Source organism: Struthio camelus, chromosome 15 (genome assembly GCF_040807025.1).
Source record: "Struthio camelus isolate bStrCam1 chromosome 15, bStrCam1.hap1, whole genome shotgun sequence".
In the NCBI taxonomy this organism is placed as follows: domain Eukaryota; kingdom Metazoa; phylum Chordata; class Aves; order Struthioniformes; family Struthionidae; genus Struthio; species Struthio camelus.
In genome coordinates, this window is record NC_090956.1 from 14,528,033 (window position 1) to 14,548,206 (window position 20,174).

Below are 20,174 nucleotides of genomic sequence, written 5' to 3' on the forward strand. Positions count from 1 at the left end.
TTTGTGAGGGTTATGTGAATAAATTCATAGGAAATGAAGCTCCAACTATCCCACTACTTCTGCAGCAAGTTGTTACAATTAAATACATGCATTGTAGCTGAAGAAATTATCTAGCTCTTCTGTCTAATTTTAACAACAGTTTATGAATATTGCCTATTGTACTCCCTGTCTCACGTGCTCTAGGATGCTCATAATTATTTTCTTCCTTGCGCTTAGCTTGAAGGTGTTCACAGGAGCAGCTTGTTGCCTGGTTCAGCTGGAAGGTCTCCTGTTTCTGATCGTCTGCACTCATCTAGAGAGCCTAAGGCATCTGATTTGATTCTTTCACTCCCTAAGTATGTACACAGGGGGTTCACCTTTCACTCTTTAGGTACAATGCAAGTCAGGTGGTACTAGGAATGTGGCAAGGATCAGAAGGACCATGAAAAAGGGACTGGAGAACTGCTAGCAACAATGAGAATATTTTAACTTACTTCTACTACTGTAGTACCTAGTATTAGTGGCTATGGATATGAACCTTATTGTGCGAGGTACCGTCATATGTGGAACGAAGAGGCAGCACCGGTGTGTGACTCCTCGGAACCAGGAGCAGATCTGAGGGAAGAGAGTTGCCAGAAAGGCTGGCACCTCCCCTGGGCCCCAGGAGCAATCGAGAGGCAAAAGCCAGGGAAGGAGGAAGAAGCAACACTGTGAGATACCTGGATTCTCTGGTGGGCAAGGCACTTCAGCACACTTAGACTCTGCCTATATCTAGGAAATAAGTACTGGTATAACTGTGGATATGGTCCCATCAGTGCAAACTCAACTTAGTGAGAAAGCACAGTGGTGGCACAGAGGCACAGCTGCATTACTGTATACTAATCCAGTGACATAGTAGAGTAAGCTGCACAAGTGGTAACCCCAGTTTTGCTGGTTTAGTGCCTCTGTATTAAGGGCGTGTGGTGGTGTCATTGTCCTTCTGTCATTACACTGCTATACATTTTCTTAATTATAGACATGGCCACATGCACGCATCATAGAGCAGCAACTGCTGCAAGTGTAGAGACTGGCCAGGAGTAGACATTGCGATGAAGCTAGGGCAGCAAACGGAGCCAACCAGGAAGCAAGGAGATTTCCTGAAGGAGTTGAAGAGCAGGGAGGAAACAAGTAGACTGGCAGAAACGTTTCTGGTCTAGCTGATCCTGTCGTGGGGCAGAAGATGGGGCACTGGACTAGGGAGCATCCTGGGGTTTCTTTCAGCCCTCTTTCCTTGGAGTCCCTCTTACAGTTCTCTCGGTGGTGGCCATCAGGCCCTGCCAGAAGACGGGGTGTCTTTGCGCATGGACCTTTTAGAGCAGTGGGTGCAGGAGGGCAGTGGAAGGCTTCCCTAGCTCAGGCAGGATCGGGATCTCTCATCTGGAGGCCAGAAACGCAGTGGAGACTTGGAGCTCTGGTTCCTAAAGGCTCAGCCTGGCACACAGGCAGATGAATACTGGCTTGTGAGTGTTTTAAAAATAAACAGACTGGGTTGGATTTATTTTTACTTTAGGGAGGCTCAGGAGCAGGTCAGCTTCACAAAATGAAGCCCATTTCTTCAATGGCATTTTAAAGATGACAGCACCTCTTTAACATCATCTCTCATTACTATGACTAATCTGGAGGGAATGTTGAGAGGCTGCAGCCAGTTTGACAGCCCTATTGACCTAAACAAGCACAAAATAAGGAATCTCCCCTGCCTACTAATCTACGAATCCACTCGGAGGATGAAATCCTTTGCTCAGGTGCAGCTCCACTGAATTCCCTAGTGCTTTGTGTGGGCACAAGGGCCAGAAGGCCTGGATTAGTTTACAGGAGGGAGGCCTAAATTTAGACACAATTCAATAAGTGGGTGTAGGAAATGAAAGGAAGAAGTGAAAAAAGAAGGACAGGAATAAAACTGATAGGAATGTATACACAGACTGCGTTCATCATATCCCTGCTCGTGATCTTTATTTTTATTTTTTAAATATCAGTAAGCCTTGCTGGGCGTTTGCCCAACTCTTCTACGTAAGGAATTTACCTTAAGAACTACAGTAGACAGAAAGCATTTGCAGAGGGATGTTGCGGCCTTTGAGGATGGGGTGTGTAACAGTGTATTAAGAAAATACAAGGTACTTACGGGACAGCTGGACAAATAAATCATTGGTTATCACTGGTGGAGAGGAGGCTGGGTCAAATCCTGGCAGGAACGATATGGCCAAGCGGTTATACAAGGAGGACCTAAACGGTGAAAGTCCTTTCTTGTAAAGGACAGAGCTTTTGTGTGCTGTACTGGAGAAAGGTGAATGGCAGAAGGTTTCAGAAGGGAGTGGCAATAGGCCAGAAATATTTAGCAGCAGTATTTTGAATGTAGCTGGGATAAAATGTTAGCATATGTTGAGATCTGGACTTCACCTTAGGCTTGGCAGTAAGATTTGTACTTCCTGTCAAGAAACAATCAAATCACAGTGCTATAATCACTGGCCTGACTGTATAAAATGGTTACCACTTAATTATTTCAAAAATACGTTTGAGATGATTATATACACATGCATAAAATGTATTCCCTCTTAAATATAAGTACCTGTACCCACTTTCAATAGATTTTTTGTGCATAGCTATTTTCACAGATTATAAATGACCCATTTTCACATGGTTCTTCTCAATGTTATAGGATACGTTATAGATAGTCTGTAACGTATCTGGAATCTGAAAAGATAAAGCTCATTTATATTAGGAATATGGAATATACGGAAAGGATGGTACTTGATTTTGATACACCATCTTCAGAACTGATGATACATTGTTCCTGCATTCAGCTAGTGACAGAGAAGTTCCCACTTTGCTCTTCCATACTACTGTTTCCACAACAAAGGATCTGGGCATGCATTTCGCAGGGCTTCCGTTCTTCTAAAATAGAAGGAACATCCAATGGTTTTGGGAAAAGTAGTCACCTTAAAATGAACTGAAACTCAGAGGAACTTTCATAAGCAAAAGAATGTTTTTAACACTTACGATAAAACTGGCTTATGGTTGACTTTGGGGACTTTTTCTTCTTTGTAACAGTGGAATTATTTTCCTCAGCTGATCTTGTCCACAACCCTGGTGTCTGTGGCTGAACAATCGGGTAAAAATCAGCAGCTACCTTCTTGTTGTGACGTACTGGTTCGTCTTGTATTGCGAATCACTTGTGGAGGAAGGACGAAGGGATGCGTTTAAACCTGTATATGATTTAGGAGGTTGGAACGGAAGTGATTAGGAATGAACTAATGACAGGGAAAGACAGGCAGCAAGGAATTACAAAGTTTAGGACATCAGGAAACTAAAGAGTCGGGCATTAGTCTGTCCTGATCCTGATCCTGCTCCTTTGGTGAGATCATGTAAACCCAGGTTTAGCAGATTTGCCATGTTTTTGCCGGGGTCAACAGAAGGAAAAGATCTGTAAATGATTTTTCTTTAAATAGTGTTTGAGGGAGGGAGAATCAACAACAGGGAGCGTCAGAGTCTATTTTTAAGAAGGTGAACTATCAAATGAACTGTGTTTAATACCTCATCTTCCCATTAATATCCTCAACCTCCCTTATTTTACCTCTTTCCAGCCCTGGGTTTCTACTACATAATGCAGGGCTTCAGACTTGGGAAACCCTTTTCCTCTCCTGCCCGCCCCAGCCTGCAGACTCCCGCTGTGCTGAGAAGGGGCCAGTTGGAGCCCAGACAGGCCAGGTTTGTCTCCCAGTTCGGTTTAGATTTACTCAGCTCATGAAGTGGAAAAAACAAACTACGAAGGGGGAGAGCACGTAGGTCATTCTGTCCCCTCCCGGTCAGACCAGGACCGAGCGCCGCTAGAGCACGTTTTCAGGCCCTTCAGGCAGCCCGACGTCGCGTGCCCGGGGCGCCTCCACGGAGAGACCACGCTGCTCTCTGGGCTTCCCGCTCCCGAGAAGTCCCGCCGGTGCCATTTAACGCCGCTCATAGCCACGTCCCTCTTTACCGCCTGCCAACTACTGGGTCTTCCCTGCGCGAAACCGCTTCCGCCCTTGCTCTACCTCCGCGCCGCCCCGGCACCGTCCTGCCTCCCGCCGTTAGGGGCCCGCGGAAGGCGCGACGCCCCGAGGGACGCTGCGCTGCCCAGGACGCTCTTGGGGGGCCAAATCTCTCTCCCTCCTCGGCCGGCGAGGGCCGGGCCGGGCCGGGCTGGGCCGCGGGCCCGGCACGAGGCGCCGCCGAGGCCGCGGCCGGGGCCGGGGGCGGCGCCGCTCTGGGCCGCGCGGGGGCGCCGCGGCGGCTCGCTGTCCGCGGGGCCCGGCGGCGGCGGCGGCGGCGCCTGGCGCAGGCCCCGCGCGGGAGCAGGCTGCGGCCGGCGAGGCGGGTAGGGCAGCGGCCCCGCGCGCGAGGCGGGCGCGGAGGAGGCGCGGGGGCTGCGGCGAGGCGGCCCGCCAGCAGGCTGGCGCCTCCCGCCGCCCGCGGGGAGGGGCGCCGGCGCGGGGACCCTCGGCCGGGGCGGCGGCGGCCGGGCCGGGGCGGCGGCGGCTCCGCCCCTCGCGCCTCCTGCGGCGGCGGCGGCGGCTGCTGTTCCCGGCGCGGCCGCGGCGCTGCCTCCCCCTCCCTGCGCGGCGCGCTGGGCTGCCCCTCATGCGGATGTGACATTTCACGGCGTTTACCGCAGCCGCCATTTTGAGACAGAGAGCGCTGGCGGCGGCCGAGCGGCACCAGCGCGCCGGGGCACGGGCGACGGCGGCGGCCGGCGGGCCGGCAGCAGCGAGGCGGCCTCGGGCCAGCGGCTTCCCCGGGGCGCCGGCGGGGCGGGAGGGCAGAGGAGGGGCCCCGCGGCGCCTCGCCGAGCTCGCAGCGCCGGGGACGCCTCGCCGGGGGAGGGGGAAGCGCCGGGCGCAGCCGCCGGGCCCTGACTCCTGATCTCCCGGTCCCCTCCCCTCCGGCCCCCGGGGAAGCCGCCACCCCCGGCCGGTGCCTCCTCCCCACCCCTTCCCCCCGACCGGGCGCCGCCGCCGAGATTGGGCGAATAGCGAGCAAATACGTGCGCGTCTCGCTGCCTCCTCCGGCCGCCCGCTCGCTGCCCGCCGCGGCCCCGCCGCAGCCCCCCGAGGCCGCTGCCCAGTGCCGGCCGCTGCCCAGGCCCCGCCGCTCCTCCGCCCCTTCCCCTCCCGCCGCAGGCCCGCAGCCCCCCGCAGGAAAGGCCCAGGCCGCCGCCGCCGAGCCCGCGCCCCAGCCCCAGCCCGACATGAACCACCACCAGCAGCAGCAGCAGCAGCACCAGAAGCCCGGGGAGCAGCAGCTGAGCGAGCCCGAGGACATGGAGATGGAAGGTAAGGCCGGCGGCCGGGCAGGCCCCAGCTCCGCCCGCAGTTTCCCCCTGGCCGCCCCGGGGGCTCGCGGCCCCGCCGGGCCCGGGCAGCGCCGGGCCGCCCCGGCTGGACGGCGGCGGGGGCCGGGCGGAGCGGGGAGGTGCTGCTGCTGCCGCCGGGCACCGGCGCGGCTCCCCTCCCCTCCCTTCCGCGGGGCGAGCTGCGCGCGGCTGGAGCGGGAGCCCGCGGTGCCCCCCGGCCGGGCCCGGAGCCTGCGGGCGGCGGCGGCAGAGGGGCTCGGCCGGGCCGCGGGGCTGCGCGCCGCGCTCAGCGCTGCTCTCCGAGCAGGGGGCCGGGCCGGGCCGGGCGCTGCGCGCGGGGCGCCTCCGGCAGCGCTCTGCCTCCCAGCGGCTGCCGCTCCTGGTTGGGGGCCGTTAGGGGCTCGGGGGGAAGGGGCTGCGGCCGGCCGGGGCCGGCGGCCGGTGGGGGCCGCCGCCCCGCGCCCTCCCCGCCGCGGCTTGCGGGCTCCGGCCCGGCCCGGCCGCTCATTGTAGGGCCCCACCACGCTGCTCGCCATTTTTAATTAACCCCGCTCGGAGGGTTATTTACAGGCGAGGCTGCGGCCGGGCCTAGCGCGGGCCATGTGTAGCTGCAGAGCCGGCGGGCCCTGATCCTGCACCGTCATGCAGTTGCGCTGCTTTCATCAAGGAGGCACTACGTTTTCAGGCTGGGCTCCTACTTCTGTCCAGCGGACTCTCGCAGGCGGCCCCTCGCGCATTTTTGCGCTCTGCCTTTATCCCTGTGAACTGCACCTTACCTGCGTGTCCAGCTTAGAAACGTTTCGGGCCAACAGACGGTGGGATTTTGTTCCTTAAGCAAGGGTAGTCACGCTGTGCTGTTGCTGCCGATGGTGTTTGTCTTGGAGGTCAAACGCACCAAACTACTGAAATATGGGTTGGACCGTCTGGTTATGAGTGCAAATACTCGAATGAACAATAACAAAAACATTTGCCAACACAAGGTGTTTTCCTTGGGAAGCGTGACGATTGATTCGGCAAACGTAGACTTTAAAACATGCACTGAAATTATGGTTAGCAAAGGTATTTTAGTGGAAGCTTGTCGTAGTGACTGTGAGACTACATTTCAGGATTAAAAGGTCGTCGCGAAAAGCCTTGCTTTTTTAAACATAAAGCTCTATTTCATAAAATAATAGTTAAAACTTATTTACTGTTGGAACAGCTATGTCTGTATTTGTTTTAGAAAAATCTCCATATTGGTGTTTCTACAGTATATGACAAATTTATACAAGGAGCTGGTTTTAGAAAACACTTCGTATTTGTTTGTGTGCATGCACATTAACATCCTGTGTGATGTATTTGCCAGCAGATTGTTTGATAGCCTTTAGCAATCTGCCCTTTTCCAATATTCAGGTCCTTTAGAGCACTGACTGTATATAATGTTTCTTTGATTTTTATGAGCTTAATGCTCTGCCATGCTGGGCACACTGTGAAGTGCTGAACGTTTTTGGTCAGTTTAAGGTGTTCACTACTGCTTTGCGTTGTGTCCCCTCTGTCAGTGGGAAAACAGAAGTCTGAAACATGAGTAGAAATCCCTTTGCTGTTTGAGGAAATCTTATGCTGGTGGCCACCTCCGTGGTTGGGGGGAAGAGTCCGTGTGTACATCAACACTGAGAAGTCTTAATAGCATTATCTCAGAAATCTATTTGAGTTCTGTTAGGCGATACACAGCTGATTCAGAGTGATATTATTAACCTACTAATTTGTGAGAGCTTGTTTAACTACCCGTTTCTACAAGAAAAGTTTTAGTTTCAGAGTTTTTCGGAATACTTGATTTTTCATGAGGAATTTGTGTTAAGTTTACTAGATGGGTGAGATTAGATTCTTGCTACTTTCTTACTAAAAAGTTGATGTCATGGGTATGTATTCGTTTATTGTACAAAACAATGTCTACATCTTAATGTATGGGCGTTTGCTTTAGTTTAAAGCAGTGAGGAAAATATTTAATAACCTGTAGTTAGCTTAATTTTAACATGCATAAAACAGTGTCGGATGCCATTCTTCACTGAGTGATCACATTAGATTTAGGAGGTATGTGAAGAATGTACAGTGGAAAATGGCACATCTTGATTTTGAATTACGTGAAGGTTCACTCTGTTCATCTAGTACAGCTGCATACAGTTTTAAATGAGTGGAATAACTGTTTTAGAAGTAGTAATAAAAGTGCAGAATTAAGCTCTTCTGAATTAAATTGGATGTGATATTTTGAGTTTCTGCTCTCTTGTCCCTTTCCCTATTGACCAATTTACTCTTCTATGACCATCTTTTGGACGCTTGGTATAAATGAAAGTACTATAGGACTGGGCTGTGAGAAGAGAGGAGGACGTTCACTTCAAAAAGGAGTAGTGCTTAATCTATGCAGCATGAGTGAATGAAGCAGTGATAGCCTTGATAAGGGGCAGGTATGTACTGTGTGTGATACAAGCTAGCCTACTTGCAATACTTTAGCTAGAAGGATGTCTTACTGCCTTTTTGTACGTTTAGTCTTCTGTTACCTTTGGATATTGTGTTGGTAATGAGCTTTATTCATACCAGAGTATGGCAGCAGTGCTGCATGGAGAGAACAACTTTACATTTGTGAAGTCTATTAAAAAAAAAAAAAAAAGTTGCTTCCCTTTAGTTGAAGGCGATTGCTTCCATAGCTGAGGATATAGCTGGACAAATGCATCATTTGCTGTTGCTTGTTCTCATCCCATGTACCACCCTAGCAGTTCAGCTAGTGCAGCTCTTTGTGTCTATATCAAAATTAAAAACAGAACAAATTTTCATGTATTTTTTTTTTAAACTTTTAATTTGATTCACCTTGTAGCCTCATTTAGTGTTGTACGAATGTGGTGAAAGTTTGGCACAGGATGGGAAGGAACAAGAAGGTGGCATGGATGCTGACAGTTATCTTTACCAAACAGTGTCACAAGTAATGGATTTTAATGGATTTTGCATGTACCCCCTGTTCATTGCTGCATAAAAAAGCATGTTTGTAGCCAGCACGGCTGCCTTCGCATCAAAACAAACTGGGAGCATGGACATGAGCCTGCCTCAGTTTTAGAAGAACTAACAGCTTGGGGCAGCAACTAGAAAATTACTCTGTCAAAATTGTGAAGAGTTTACTTGCCCGTAGACTAACTAAGTTTACTGGGAGGGAAAAATAGTTTTTCTATACTCTTTGTAAGTTGCTTTGTCACGCAAAGAGTTACAGCTATCTGTTCAGCTACTATGAGTTGCTCTGTAAAGTGTAATTGAATCCCAGTCCAGATACAGTATATAGATTTCCTCTTTAACTTCTTTGCACAAATATATCTGATTCAACTTCAAAGAACTTGGCTTAACACAAATCTACAGTTACATATTTCATAAAATGCTTTCATTCCCTCCATGGAAAGTCTCTTGCAGCTTAGTAACTGTAGGTTAGCCTTATTTATAGCTTGAATCTTCTTCTTTGTAGTTTCTGTGTCCTTAGTTATATACTTGTGTTTCACGTTATGGAAGAGGTTGGGTTTTTTTTAATGTAGCAAGCACATGCTTGCCAAGAAAGTATCATAATCTGTGAACACTAGATAACTGGTAATTCAGCTTACATTTTCTTTGCATCAGCCCTGCATCCTCTCAGATCACTGCTGGTTTTTTGAGCTTTTTGCTAGTTGGGGCAATTTAGAGTTGAGATTTGAATTCCAGGTGAGTTAACGTGATATACTTAGAACAAGAAAAAATGGTTTTGACGTGTTGCTCTGTGTGTATGTGAAAAGTTTAAAATTGCACTTTTTTGCAGTTTCGATGCGCTTGCAAGTTTAGCTTGCTTTTCACTGCTATTGTGATCACTACTGACAGCATTTACTGGATTTCTGTCTCACTGTGTAATATTGGTCTCGGATACATGAACTTATTTTTTTTTTGCTTATCTTCTGAACGCTTACTTCCCTCTAGTATTTTGTCCTCATTAGCATTCTCAGTTCCTGGCAATTTAATACAATTTGCATGCATAACATACTGTTCATTCCATTTTTTTGCTTTGGATAATATAATTAATGGAACTGTTTTTATTTTTGGATGGTGGTCCCCGTTTCTGAAAGAATTCCTGCCCTGACCAGCATTTTATGTATGGAAAGAGCGATATGAAACTGTTGCGGTGACACTTAATTCTGGGCTTTTTTTAATCCTTGGGATTGACACAGGACTGCTTCCTCTCTGTCCTGCTTCTCTGCTTTTCTCCTGCTGAAGGCCTGTATCCCTTTTTTATTTTTTTTATTTTTTTTTTTATTCCTGAGCTCCTTCACTGTCACATATTGCTTCTAGCCAAGTGGTGATAAAATGGGATTGTATGTTTGAAAAGAGACTATCCAGACTAAATTCATCATGCGAACGTGGGTATTCGCTTGTTTATATGTTCTCCTTGCCCCTTCCCCTCTGCGGCCTTGACATTTTTCCATGAAATGGATGATGCACACATGAGGGGTGATAAAAACGCTGATGCAGCATACAGCAACGAAAATTTAGTTGATGCTGAGGTTTAACGTCTATTACCTAAGAGTGAAGAACCAGGCCTGATCTCTTGTTCCCACTTTCAGTAATATTTAGTAACTCTGGAATCAGAACACTTGGCCTCGGGAAAAGATCATCATTATCAGATAGCTGTTTCGTGCCAGCTTAGAAAGTAGCATCAGTGAGTTTCAAAGAATACTGTATCTAGGTTGCCTTCTGTGTGAGCTTCAGGAACTGAGTGACAAGTGGATGGTTAGAATTAGTAAACTTCTGTGAAGAAGTGAGCTAAATGAAACATTGGAAAAAGTATGTAAAATTCAGAAGCAAGTAGTTAGCATACTATTCAAGATGAATGATATATATATATTTTTATATCAGACTTCTTAACTCCATTCCAGTTGTTGCATGGTATTGACTGAACTGGGAACAGAAGTAGAATCAGCTGCCTATCATTACTAGGTCACTGTGCTAAGTACTGTAGCAAATCATGTGTGTAAAAGTAATATAACCCCGAACTTTAAAAACACAATTGGAGATAGTTGTTTGAGACTATTGGAACTGAATGGGTTTCATACCTGCAGAATAATTTATCACAGGTAAATCTACACAGTGCATCCAGCCTGTAGCAGTTAAACCAGTTTAGCCAGTACGTCTTGCATGACATCATTTGATATTTGGGGTAAGGGTGAAAATGAACTGGTTGAGAGCTTCTGAAGCATCCATTTTTTCTGAAATGATTATAAATTTAAAATAAAGCATTGTTTGCTTTGGGTTGTGCTTTGAGGTGCCCTAGATCAGTTGTTTTAATTAAACTTTATATCTAGTGTCTGTCATGAGTTGATTGTAAAGGAGTAAAGTATTGGATGGTTTGCAAAAGAAGATATAAGTAATCCACAGCAAGTGTCCTGCCTCTCAAGTATGTATCTATATTAATATATATAAAATTTGATATGTGCTAGTTTGATATTATCAGCAACAAGATTAACATTTATTATAGGGTGACTTGGCAAGTAGAACGGGGGCTGGCGACTGGTGCGTTATTTGTCAGGTTATTAAATAGGCAGGGTTGTTTTCCAAACACCTTTTTATTGGTTACTTATGTTATTGAATGTATTTTGCTCAGATGGCTCCAGTATTGTAATTGGATACACTAGCAAAAAGCTATATATTCACAGAATAAAATTGCACATAATCACTGGCAACTGCTGTAGCATAATGTATCTGTACATATTGTTGCAGGTTTAGACTTAACTCTTACTTTTTAATGTTTCTGCTAAGCCCTTTTTTGACCTAGGCTTGCTGATTACAGTAAAACAAGCTCTGTAACTTTAGACGTCTTGAGAGAACAGAATGAATTTTGAAAGACTTGCCAGCAAAATAAAGAAAGCTCAACCTGGAAGTATTATTTTATTCTGACTTGAGTTTGCTTTGCTTCATTAAGAGACAGAGATTTTGTCAACTAGAAGTAATTCAGCTTCTAACCAACTATGGAAATTGATAGATGGATTTTGAAAATGATTAAACTATACTGAATAATTGCAGTTCAGGACAAAACACTTTTAGCATATCTCTTGCCATAGTGCCTAAGGATCTTTGTGTTACTGTTCAAAATACAAAAATACCTTTAAAGACTGTCCTGTATTGGACATAACGTGCAGCTAGAACAACACAACTTGATTGTTTGGCATAAGAGTGTTTGCATTTTTTTTTTTTTTAAGCTAAATCACTTCAAAAATACGTGGACTAAAAGTAAATGGTAAATTTTGGTAAAACTGTCAAATTCTATGAGACAATCAATATAGCATATCTCAGTTTGTTTTTAATTGATATTTGGCAGCTGTTTTAAACATTACTGAAATTAGTTGCTCCTGACCTATTTAATCATGAAGATTTAAACAAAAATATCATGCTTTGTAGTGACTCTTTCCAAACATTTTAGGAAAACAGGGCGTTCAGCGTGTGCAAACCCGGAGCTGTCTCTGGTTGCAGCTGCAGGGTGAGCTGCAGAGTGCATGCCCCTCAGAGGAGATGTGGTGCCAGGAGCCCCCTGTGTAAACTGGGGAAGAGAAAACACCAGCACCTCAGCTTATTTTTGTGTACGCACAGGTAGATAGACAGTTTTCCAGACATCACAGTCCTGAATAACGTAAGGCTTTCCACATCAAAACCAGTGTCCTGACTCACACTCTGAAGCATATTGCACGCCAGTGGAAGACAATGTTGATAGTGAGCTGAAATGTTTTATGAGAGAAAAGTTCCAGATCAGTTCTTAAAACTATTGCAGAAGTTGTTTGCATCTTAGGAGAGCTGACTTTTTTTTTTTTTTTTAAAAACACAATCACACCAGTTTGATATGGAACGTCATAAAAGTACAGGAGAGCGTAACTCAGAGCTTTACATTTTTTATCTCAAGGGATTGAATGCATTAATATAGAGCTCACTTTAAATGTATAAATCTGTGAGCATTCTTAATGCCATTTTTCATAATTTCCCTTTTCCTGGTGTAAATAAGAAAGGGATTGTTGGAGTATCGCTGGTAATAGTGTTTACCATAGCTTTAAGCTTGTTCCTGTGGTGATTTTGCAAGGTGCAACAGAAAAAGAATGTTCTTACAAAATAAGAAATCTCCAGCTGTATGCGCACATTTTTATTTCCAACATCATTGATATTACTCAGCAAAACTTTCGTGGAGATTTTGAGAAAAGTATAAGGGTGCAAAATCCTATTAACATTTAGCGAAGGTTTTAATTCCGGATCCGTCATAGTGGATTAGTATTCTTCCTTTTAAAAATATCTTTAGATCAGGGATCAGTGATGTAAATTTATTTCATAAAGAGGCTAATTCTTGAATGAGGGATGTACAGAATTTACATTTATAGTAAATGTATTAGTAATTGGGCTGATACATATAAACATTATTTAAGAGAAGTGAAATTATATTTCTACTTTTTTAAGAGAAGCAGCCTACTTTCCAGGGTAAATTATTCTGCGACTTTATAGGAATTCTTTTATTGTGACTCTTGCTTCTGAGGTATGAAAATAGTGGATAAGTTATGAGGAACTCAAATATGGAGCCCATGCCTTAGCCCTGCTGGTGGCCAGCAGTGGTTCTGGGCTGCTTGCAGGCTCTGGGCAAGTCTGAACTGCCAACTGAGAAGGAAGCAATCCTGCAAGGGCGTCGAGGTAGGCGTTGCTACGCAGCCTTGTTGCTCACCTGTGCTTGCAGCCTACCCTTTGTCCCTCAGAAGAGAATGAGGATTTTGGGGGACGTGTTTTAAGCTTAAACTTGTAAAAATTCTACAGTTCTCCCACTGCTCGTGAAACGGGGCTGGGAGCTGGGGGGGGTTGTAGCTTGTAGATTCTGGTTTGCAGGTCATAGGGGTCAGAAAGGTGACCGTGCTGGGCCTAGAGCTGTTATTTTTACGCATCGCTATATGCATCGCTGTTTTATGCACTGGCATAAAACCATTACTGATCTGTGTCCTCTTAGGCTACCCTTGCCCCGTATGACTAGAAAAGTTATCTGTTGAATTGCACTGACATGGCACTATGCAGTATTCCAACAGTAACTTGTTGCGTTTTGTTATATTGATAGTCTCTGATTATTGTAGCAGAATGGAGAGATTAGTGAGTGTTTGGGGAGCGATCCAGGTTTCTTTTTCTACCTAGAAATATACTTTGTTCTGGGCAGTTAGAACAGTTGACAGTTTTGGTACTGGGGGAAGGTGGTTTTTGTATCATCTTTGTTTTTGTTCAGGAACAGAGGTAACTACGTTTGAAGGTAGGGAAAAACTTGCATACTTCCTTCCTGCTTGTAAACCCAGGCCCTTTCCTGATGCAGCCAACTCATAGCTTTTGCTGTTCAGGAGTCATGAAATATATCTCAGTTACATACTACCAGGATATTTTTGGTAACCATAATCAGCTAACAGTTTTTAGATACAAGTTTGCCTTCAAAGCATGTATTATCTGTTCTATTTAGATAAATAGTTGGTTTGCTTCTGTTAGAGATTTGAGAGTTGTCTAGATACTCAGATGCCATTACTAGATTTACAGGCTTCAAATTCCAAGACAATATCAGATGTACCTTTTTTTTAAAGGAGATTTTTAATTCTGGATCTGGTTGAGCACAGACTGTGTGAATCCCATTTTATTGTTCCTTAAATCAAGGTAGGGGGTAGCTGGGTTTCCTTCTTTATTGGGGTAGCAGGGAACTAACGTCTTCCAAAGAATTTTTCACCTGGGTGAGTGTTACTTGCTTAAAAATATTGAGGGCTGTACCTAATTTCAGCAGGATAGTAGATATAATTATATGTTTGAACATGAAAATAGCTAAAATGTATCTGTAGATTATATGGAATGGGTCATAAAGACACCGCTACATGCAAATCCCTCTCTACTAGTAGCAGTTACAGTAGTTTTATTTCCCACTCTTCTTTCTTTTCCCTCTTCTCATTCTTCCTGGTGTTGCCGTTACTTTTTTTTTTTTTTTTTAAATCTCCTCGGTTTCACTCTGACTCTGTTTCGGATTCTGCTTGGAGTTCAACCATGGGCCAAAAAGCAATCACCTTAAAAACTAGTATAGCACTTTGCAATATTGCCCTCATGCCAAAAAGGTAGTAACCGTAAGTGGATTTTTTTTTTTTTTTTATCTTCCTTAAAGCATCCTAACAGTTCAGGAATTAAAAAGGAGAAGCAGTTAAACAAAACAGAAATCTTTGCCAGAAACTGAAACTTTCTATTTTTCTTTAAAAAGGCAATACATTCTAAAATCTTAACCGAAGGATTTGATAAAAATGTATTGTTTCTTCAGATTTATTGCTTCCGTTTCATATTGATTTGAAGATATTTTACTGTTTCCTGCAAATTTGTCTTGTCTTTTAACCTGTTCATCAGGCTTGATGCCTTGGTTTACACACTGTTCTTGTAATTGTGCCTTTCAAAGTCATAAAGGGTTAGTTTGGGAGGCATTAGATCTGTGTGACTCAAAAGGATTATTGGGGTCTCCCTCTAGAGGAGATAAAGTTGTGCAATTCCTTTACTTACCAATGAATCTCTGCTTGGGAAGTCATCTCTTGGTCTTGATAATAACATAGATTGGTATTGAACCTTCAGGTTAAGGGGAAAAACACTAAGAAAGTTGCAGGAAACAGATCTAGTTTCATGTTTGGCAGTTGCGTGTTCATAAGCAGACCTGTTTGTCTTCGTCTTTTATTCTGCCCACTCTACTTTGCTAGGAGAGCGCTTTGTGTAGTGGTACCATGAGCCTGGTGGGTCCTGCAGTCTGTTCATGGCGCAGCTGAACAAACAGCTGTATTGGCTCAAGTGAAGGTGGAGGTACAGAGGTGTCGACGAGTTTAGGATCTGTGTGAGTTGGCATTGGCACTGAAGAAAAATGCATGTGGAAGCACAGCATCTGTCTTCAGATTGTGAAGTGGTTTTATCCCAAGTTTAGCTTTGCTGGTCAGTGACCTCTCTTGGTGGATTAGGAAAACGTTCTAACTAATTCTTTAAGACCTTTCATCAGCCTTCAGTATAATGAACTGAGAGATGTTAACATTAATGCAGTGAGAGACAGTGCCTTAAGTTCTAGTCAGTAAGTTTATCTGTTGGTCATCTTGCAAATTGTGCGTGCACCAAAAGCATTTGTATAAACATGCGCTGCAAATTAGTAGTAAAGAAAAATCAACATTTAGGTACTTAGTGGCAGCTTTGAAGAGCAAAACTAAAGTTAAATTCATAAAACAGTATTGGATTGCTTGAAGTACAGCGTAGTCAAAGTCTGGACAGCAGTCACAGGACCCTTCCTAATGGCTTATGTGCCCATACATGCTGTTACTAGTAAAAGTTATACAGGTAGCACCGAACTCAGTACTGAGCACAACGTTCAGGCCTATTGTATCCAAGAACATTATTGTTACCCAACTTTTGCTTAAGTGTAATAACGTAAGCACGTTCACACATAGCAGATCTGCATTCGAGGCCTCTGTAATCAGAAATGTCGGGCATCTCCCATGTTCACAGCATGTCTCTAAGCAGTATGGTGTCAGGTGGCTGTGCAGCGGTCCAGCTAATAGCGCGTGCAAAAAAGAGGACGGTTCTAACCCCAAACTGCAGGGAAAGTCTTGAATTTTGGTCAGGGCATATTACCTTAGTTATTTTATCAGATGACTTTTTAAATGCTCCTGGGAGCCAGGACAACAGTTTGGGTGTAGTTCCATGTAGCATTGCTCCAGAGAAAAGATACTCTAGAGGAGGTCTTGACCTCTGCCTTTTGCCTCCTCACTGGTACTGACACAACTGTTTGTGGAAGCACTGAGTAAATCAGATGAATGAGGAGATTTGAGTTTAAGATAACTTCCTTATTTTGGGTTTATTTTTAACCTCACTCAGTTCACTGATCTTGTTTACTGTTTAGCCCCACAAACAGTTGGGTCAGATTGAGTCAAGACACAGGAGGGATTGAAAACTCTTAAGTCTTTAAGAGTTTTTCTTTGTTTTTCCCCCTCTTCCACCCAGTCTCCCTGTATTCTGTTTGACACTTGGGCCTGTCACCCTAATAAATGCATTGGGAGGCAGGGATCTAGCAAAATTTGAAGGGTAAGTATCTAATCAGAGCTTACAGAACTTTCAGTGCTGGCCTTACCATTATACAAATTGTGTCAGATGCAGGCCACTTCTGGGGATGATGTTGTTCCCACTGCAGGCCTAATTCTTAGCGTCCTCTCCCTTGGGTATTCCGTGTAGCTAAAAGTAGTTTCTCACGTTTTCCAACTTGAAGACACATCTGAAGGATCTCCAGCTTTCTTGCACATACTGAGTGGGGTACTATTTTCTGATTTATGTGCATACTAAAATCTCGAACAGTTACCTCCACTCATAATCTAAAGGTATTTGCTGGATTTTTCCAGCCTCCTATCCAATCTAGCTTTTCTTTTGGTATTTTCAGTCCTCATCAGCACAGTGATAAAAATTGCAAGGTCACATTCAGACCAGGACCTAGTGCTTTTTGCAACTGTCTTCTATCAGCCAAGCTGCCTGGCCAGCTTAATGGTTCTGATTTAAACAGGAGCCATTGGTTTATGAAATGTAATTGGATCACGCAACAGTTTGCAGCAGGCCTATTAGAAGAAATTTCAAGTTAACCTGTTTTATTATCTGGAAAATGTATAGGAAAAGATGTGCAATTTTGGTCCTTTAAAATTCGCTTTAACTGTATCTTGTGTTAGCATCATGGTCGTAGGTTAGACTTAGGAATACAAAGCTGGCTTAATGCAGGAGCCCAAGAGTAAAGAGGTCTAATTAGTATACCTTGAGGGAAATACTGGCAGAGATTAACTGGGCTAATGTTAATTTTTGAGCTCTCATTTTAATATACCTTGAAATGCATATTAACCACCTCAGATACATGCTTTATTAAATCAAAGGGTAGGTGTACAGTAAAAGCATTTGAAGTTTTGGCAGGATGTAACTTTTGTAAATAGTTTGTGTTTGTGTTTTCTGATCTAGGAACATTTTTGAATAAATTGGAATTGTTGAGTAATTCATGGGTCATTTCTACCTCGACTGTTGCATACTGTGAACAGCTACTTAATGCCTGAATGTTATAAAGCCGTTCTTGGTGGCAGCGTTGCATTGTTGATTTCTATATCGTGCTCAGAGATTTTTTTCGGAGGGGAAGGGTAACTTGCTTCTTCAGTGGGGATGGGTCGCTCATCCGTAGCCACGTGGTGTGCCGTGTCAGTTCATCTGGCCAGTAACTTCTTTCCTTAGGGGTGATTTGCTACCTGGGGGTAGCACAAGCCTGCTTTTTACCACTGTATTTCCTAGGTGAGAGTGAACTAAAGGTGGCAGAAGGGGTGCCTTGGGGAAAAAGAGGTTCTGGAAATAGCTGCCTATTTTCAAAATAATTTGTCTGACTTCCATCCTGGTCCAGCTCAGAAGAGAGCCTGGAGAAGTGGGCACCTGCAAATGGCCTGCAGTTACTTTTCTAGCAGAGTAGCTTGTGCTTAGTTGACGCCTTGTCTAGATGTCCTTCAGACCTGAACAGGGAAGAGGCTGGAGGAGGAGCTGTTTTTTCCCACCCGTGGCCACTGGGAGGACATCATGTTAACTGCCTGCCAGGCAAGGGGTTGCACCAGTGCTCAGAGGGATGACACAGAATTTTTAGCACTATGCTAATGTCAGAAGTTCAATTTATATTCAAAAGATAGCTGTGTACTTGAATATATTGATTTGGGCAGGAATTTTCTGGGAGCTGGAGCACTTCCCTTACCCTACCACATTTCTTCCCCAGTTAAATTCACTCGCTGAGATCTGTAATTATAGGTAATAGATTGTGGTTGAATATATGCAGGGCACACCCCAGGATCTGCACAGAAGTTTAATCTGTCTCTGTTCTATTCACTAGGAGCAAAAGAGAATTTTAAGATGATATTTTAATGTTAGTGCAGTAGCTGGCTATACCTGAGTAACTTAGTTTTTGCCCTATCTAGATTGTTTAACCACTTGTTGTCTTGTAAGGTTTAGGAGAAAATAAAAATTACCGTAGATATGTAGCTTGTCATAGTGGTGAGAAGCATCTTCTCCTTTCCCCAGAATTCTGCCAGTGTTTAGATATGTTTTTCAAGTAATGATGATCAAATATGAGGATTACAGCTAGGTTGCCAGAACTACATTGAAATGCATGTTACTATTACAAAAAGTTTAAAAAAAAAAAAAAAAGTGATAGTGTAGACAGCAATACATGTCACTGTCAATAACAGCTCTTCTGTGTACATCCCATATATGCTATGATTTCCCCTGATCGTCCATTTATTTCTGTACAAAACTCAAAAATGCCATCATAGTCTTGAAAATGCATAATGACCTAGGTCACACGCGCTTCAGAAAGAAATTTGTCTACTGATTTTTCTGTTTTCACCTTATGATAAAGCATCACAAAGGTTGTGAACCTGCATAGGCAGTGATTCTGATTGATAGCTGTTGAGAAACTATATTGCTGGCATTCAGATTGCTGCTGAATAGATCTCTAGCCTAGATCTGCCTATACCAAGTATCCTAGGATATGAATTCAAGTGTAGTGGTCATTTCTTTCACCCCAAATAAAGCATTCATGTAAAATGACTACTCTATTAAAATAAAAATTCCTGGTGTCTCTGACTTTACTCCTTATTCGTAGCACAGAAAGTTAGGAGGCTGTTTTTTGTTTGACCTAGTTTTGTGATTATTTACATATCAGTTAAAATTGATAATGTAGCAAATCAAGTGAAAACTTTGCATGTCTAGCAATCTCTTTTCATGCTCAAACTGACATTCCACTCAAATATGTGTACATTTAAAAACAAATTGTGTTCTTTTTCAGGTAAATAAAGTATAAAAACTATCCCTAGAGCAGTAATGGTAACATGGAATTAGTACAGATTCACTGGATGGTGGAGATTGGGAGGGACCTCTAGAGATCATCTGGTCCAATGCCCCTGTTCAAGCACGGACACCTAGAGCAGGCTGCGCAGGACTATGTCAAGATAGTTTTTAAGTATCTCCAAGGATGGAGACTCCACCACCTCTCCAGGCAACCTATTCCAGCGCTCAGTCACCTGTACAGTAAAGTAGTATTTTCTTATATTCAGACAGAGCTTCCTATGTTTCAGTTTGTGCCTGTTGCCTCTCATCCTTTCACTGGGCACCACTGAAAATACAGCTCAGGTAATATTATTTAACAGTCTGTTTGTACAGGGTTCCTCAGGATCCCATAGAGGAATCTTACAGTTCTCCCAGCGTGCTTGTACACCAGTGTTATGGGTTGTAGTTTGCACATGTGCAAGTGTGTATTTTGAGGCATGTAGTGAATAGCTCTGGGATAAATTTTCTTCTTTCCCTAGCAGTAGAATTCAGCGTTCGAATGAATGCTCCATGGACAACTCAAAGCACAGAATGAGTCCAGAATTACTGGTCCTTAGAAGCCAGGCTATAGTTACAGTGATCTGAAGTGTAGTTGGGCTTCGAAAATGCTGCCCAACAAGGTCTGAATTGTATTATGCGCTAAGGAATAAGCACTTCTGGTATTGTAATTCTTACATGTATAGTGTTGCTGTTTATCTGTGAAATTAATGAGAAATTGGATGCTAATATCATTGAGGGAAGAGGAAAAGAATCAAAATAAAATACATTTTTTTCAGAGACTTGTGGCTCTGAGCACTGCATCTCTTAGGCGACGGTGGTGGCAGAAAGCAATAACAGAATCTAAAACCAAAATGCTTACATATTGAAAGGTGTTTCACTTTGTTCTGGGATCGTGATTCTGTGTCAGCACTTGGAA

General features: G+C 44.2%; 1 protein-coding gene across 2 annotated transcripts in view; it reads left to right on the forward strand.

The window, feature by feature from the left end:
• Positions 1–4,892: 4,892 nt before the first annotated feature.
• The window catches only part of USP7 (ubiquitin specific peptidase 7), a 76,712-nt gene continuing 61,430 nt past the window's right edge, over positions 4,893–20,174 (forward strand). The window contains exon 1 of one of the 2 annotated variants that reach the window (XM_068908027.1): positions 4,893–5,321. In XM_068908027.1, coding sequence (XP_068764128.1) covers positions 5,237–5,321 — 85 coding nt within the window. In that variant the 5' untranslated portion in view covers positions 4,893–5,236. The remainder of the gene's footprint in view (positions 5,322–20,174) is intronic. The other variant, XM_068908026.1, reaches the window with a different exon arrangement.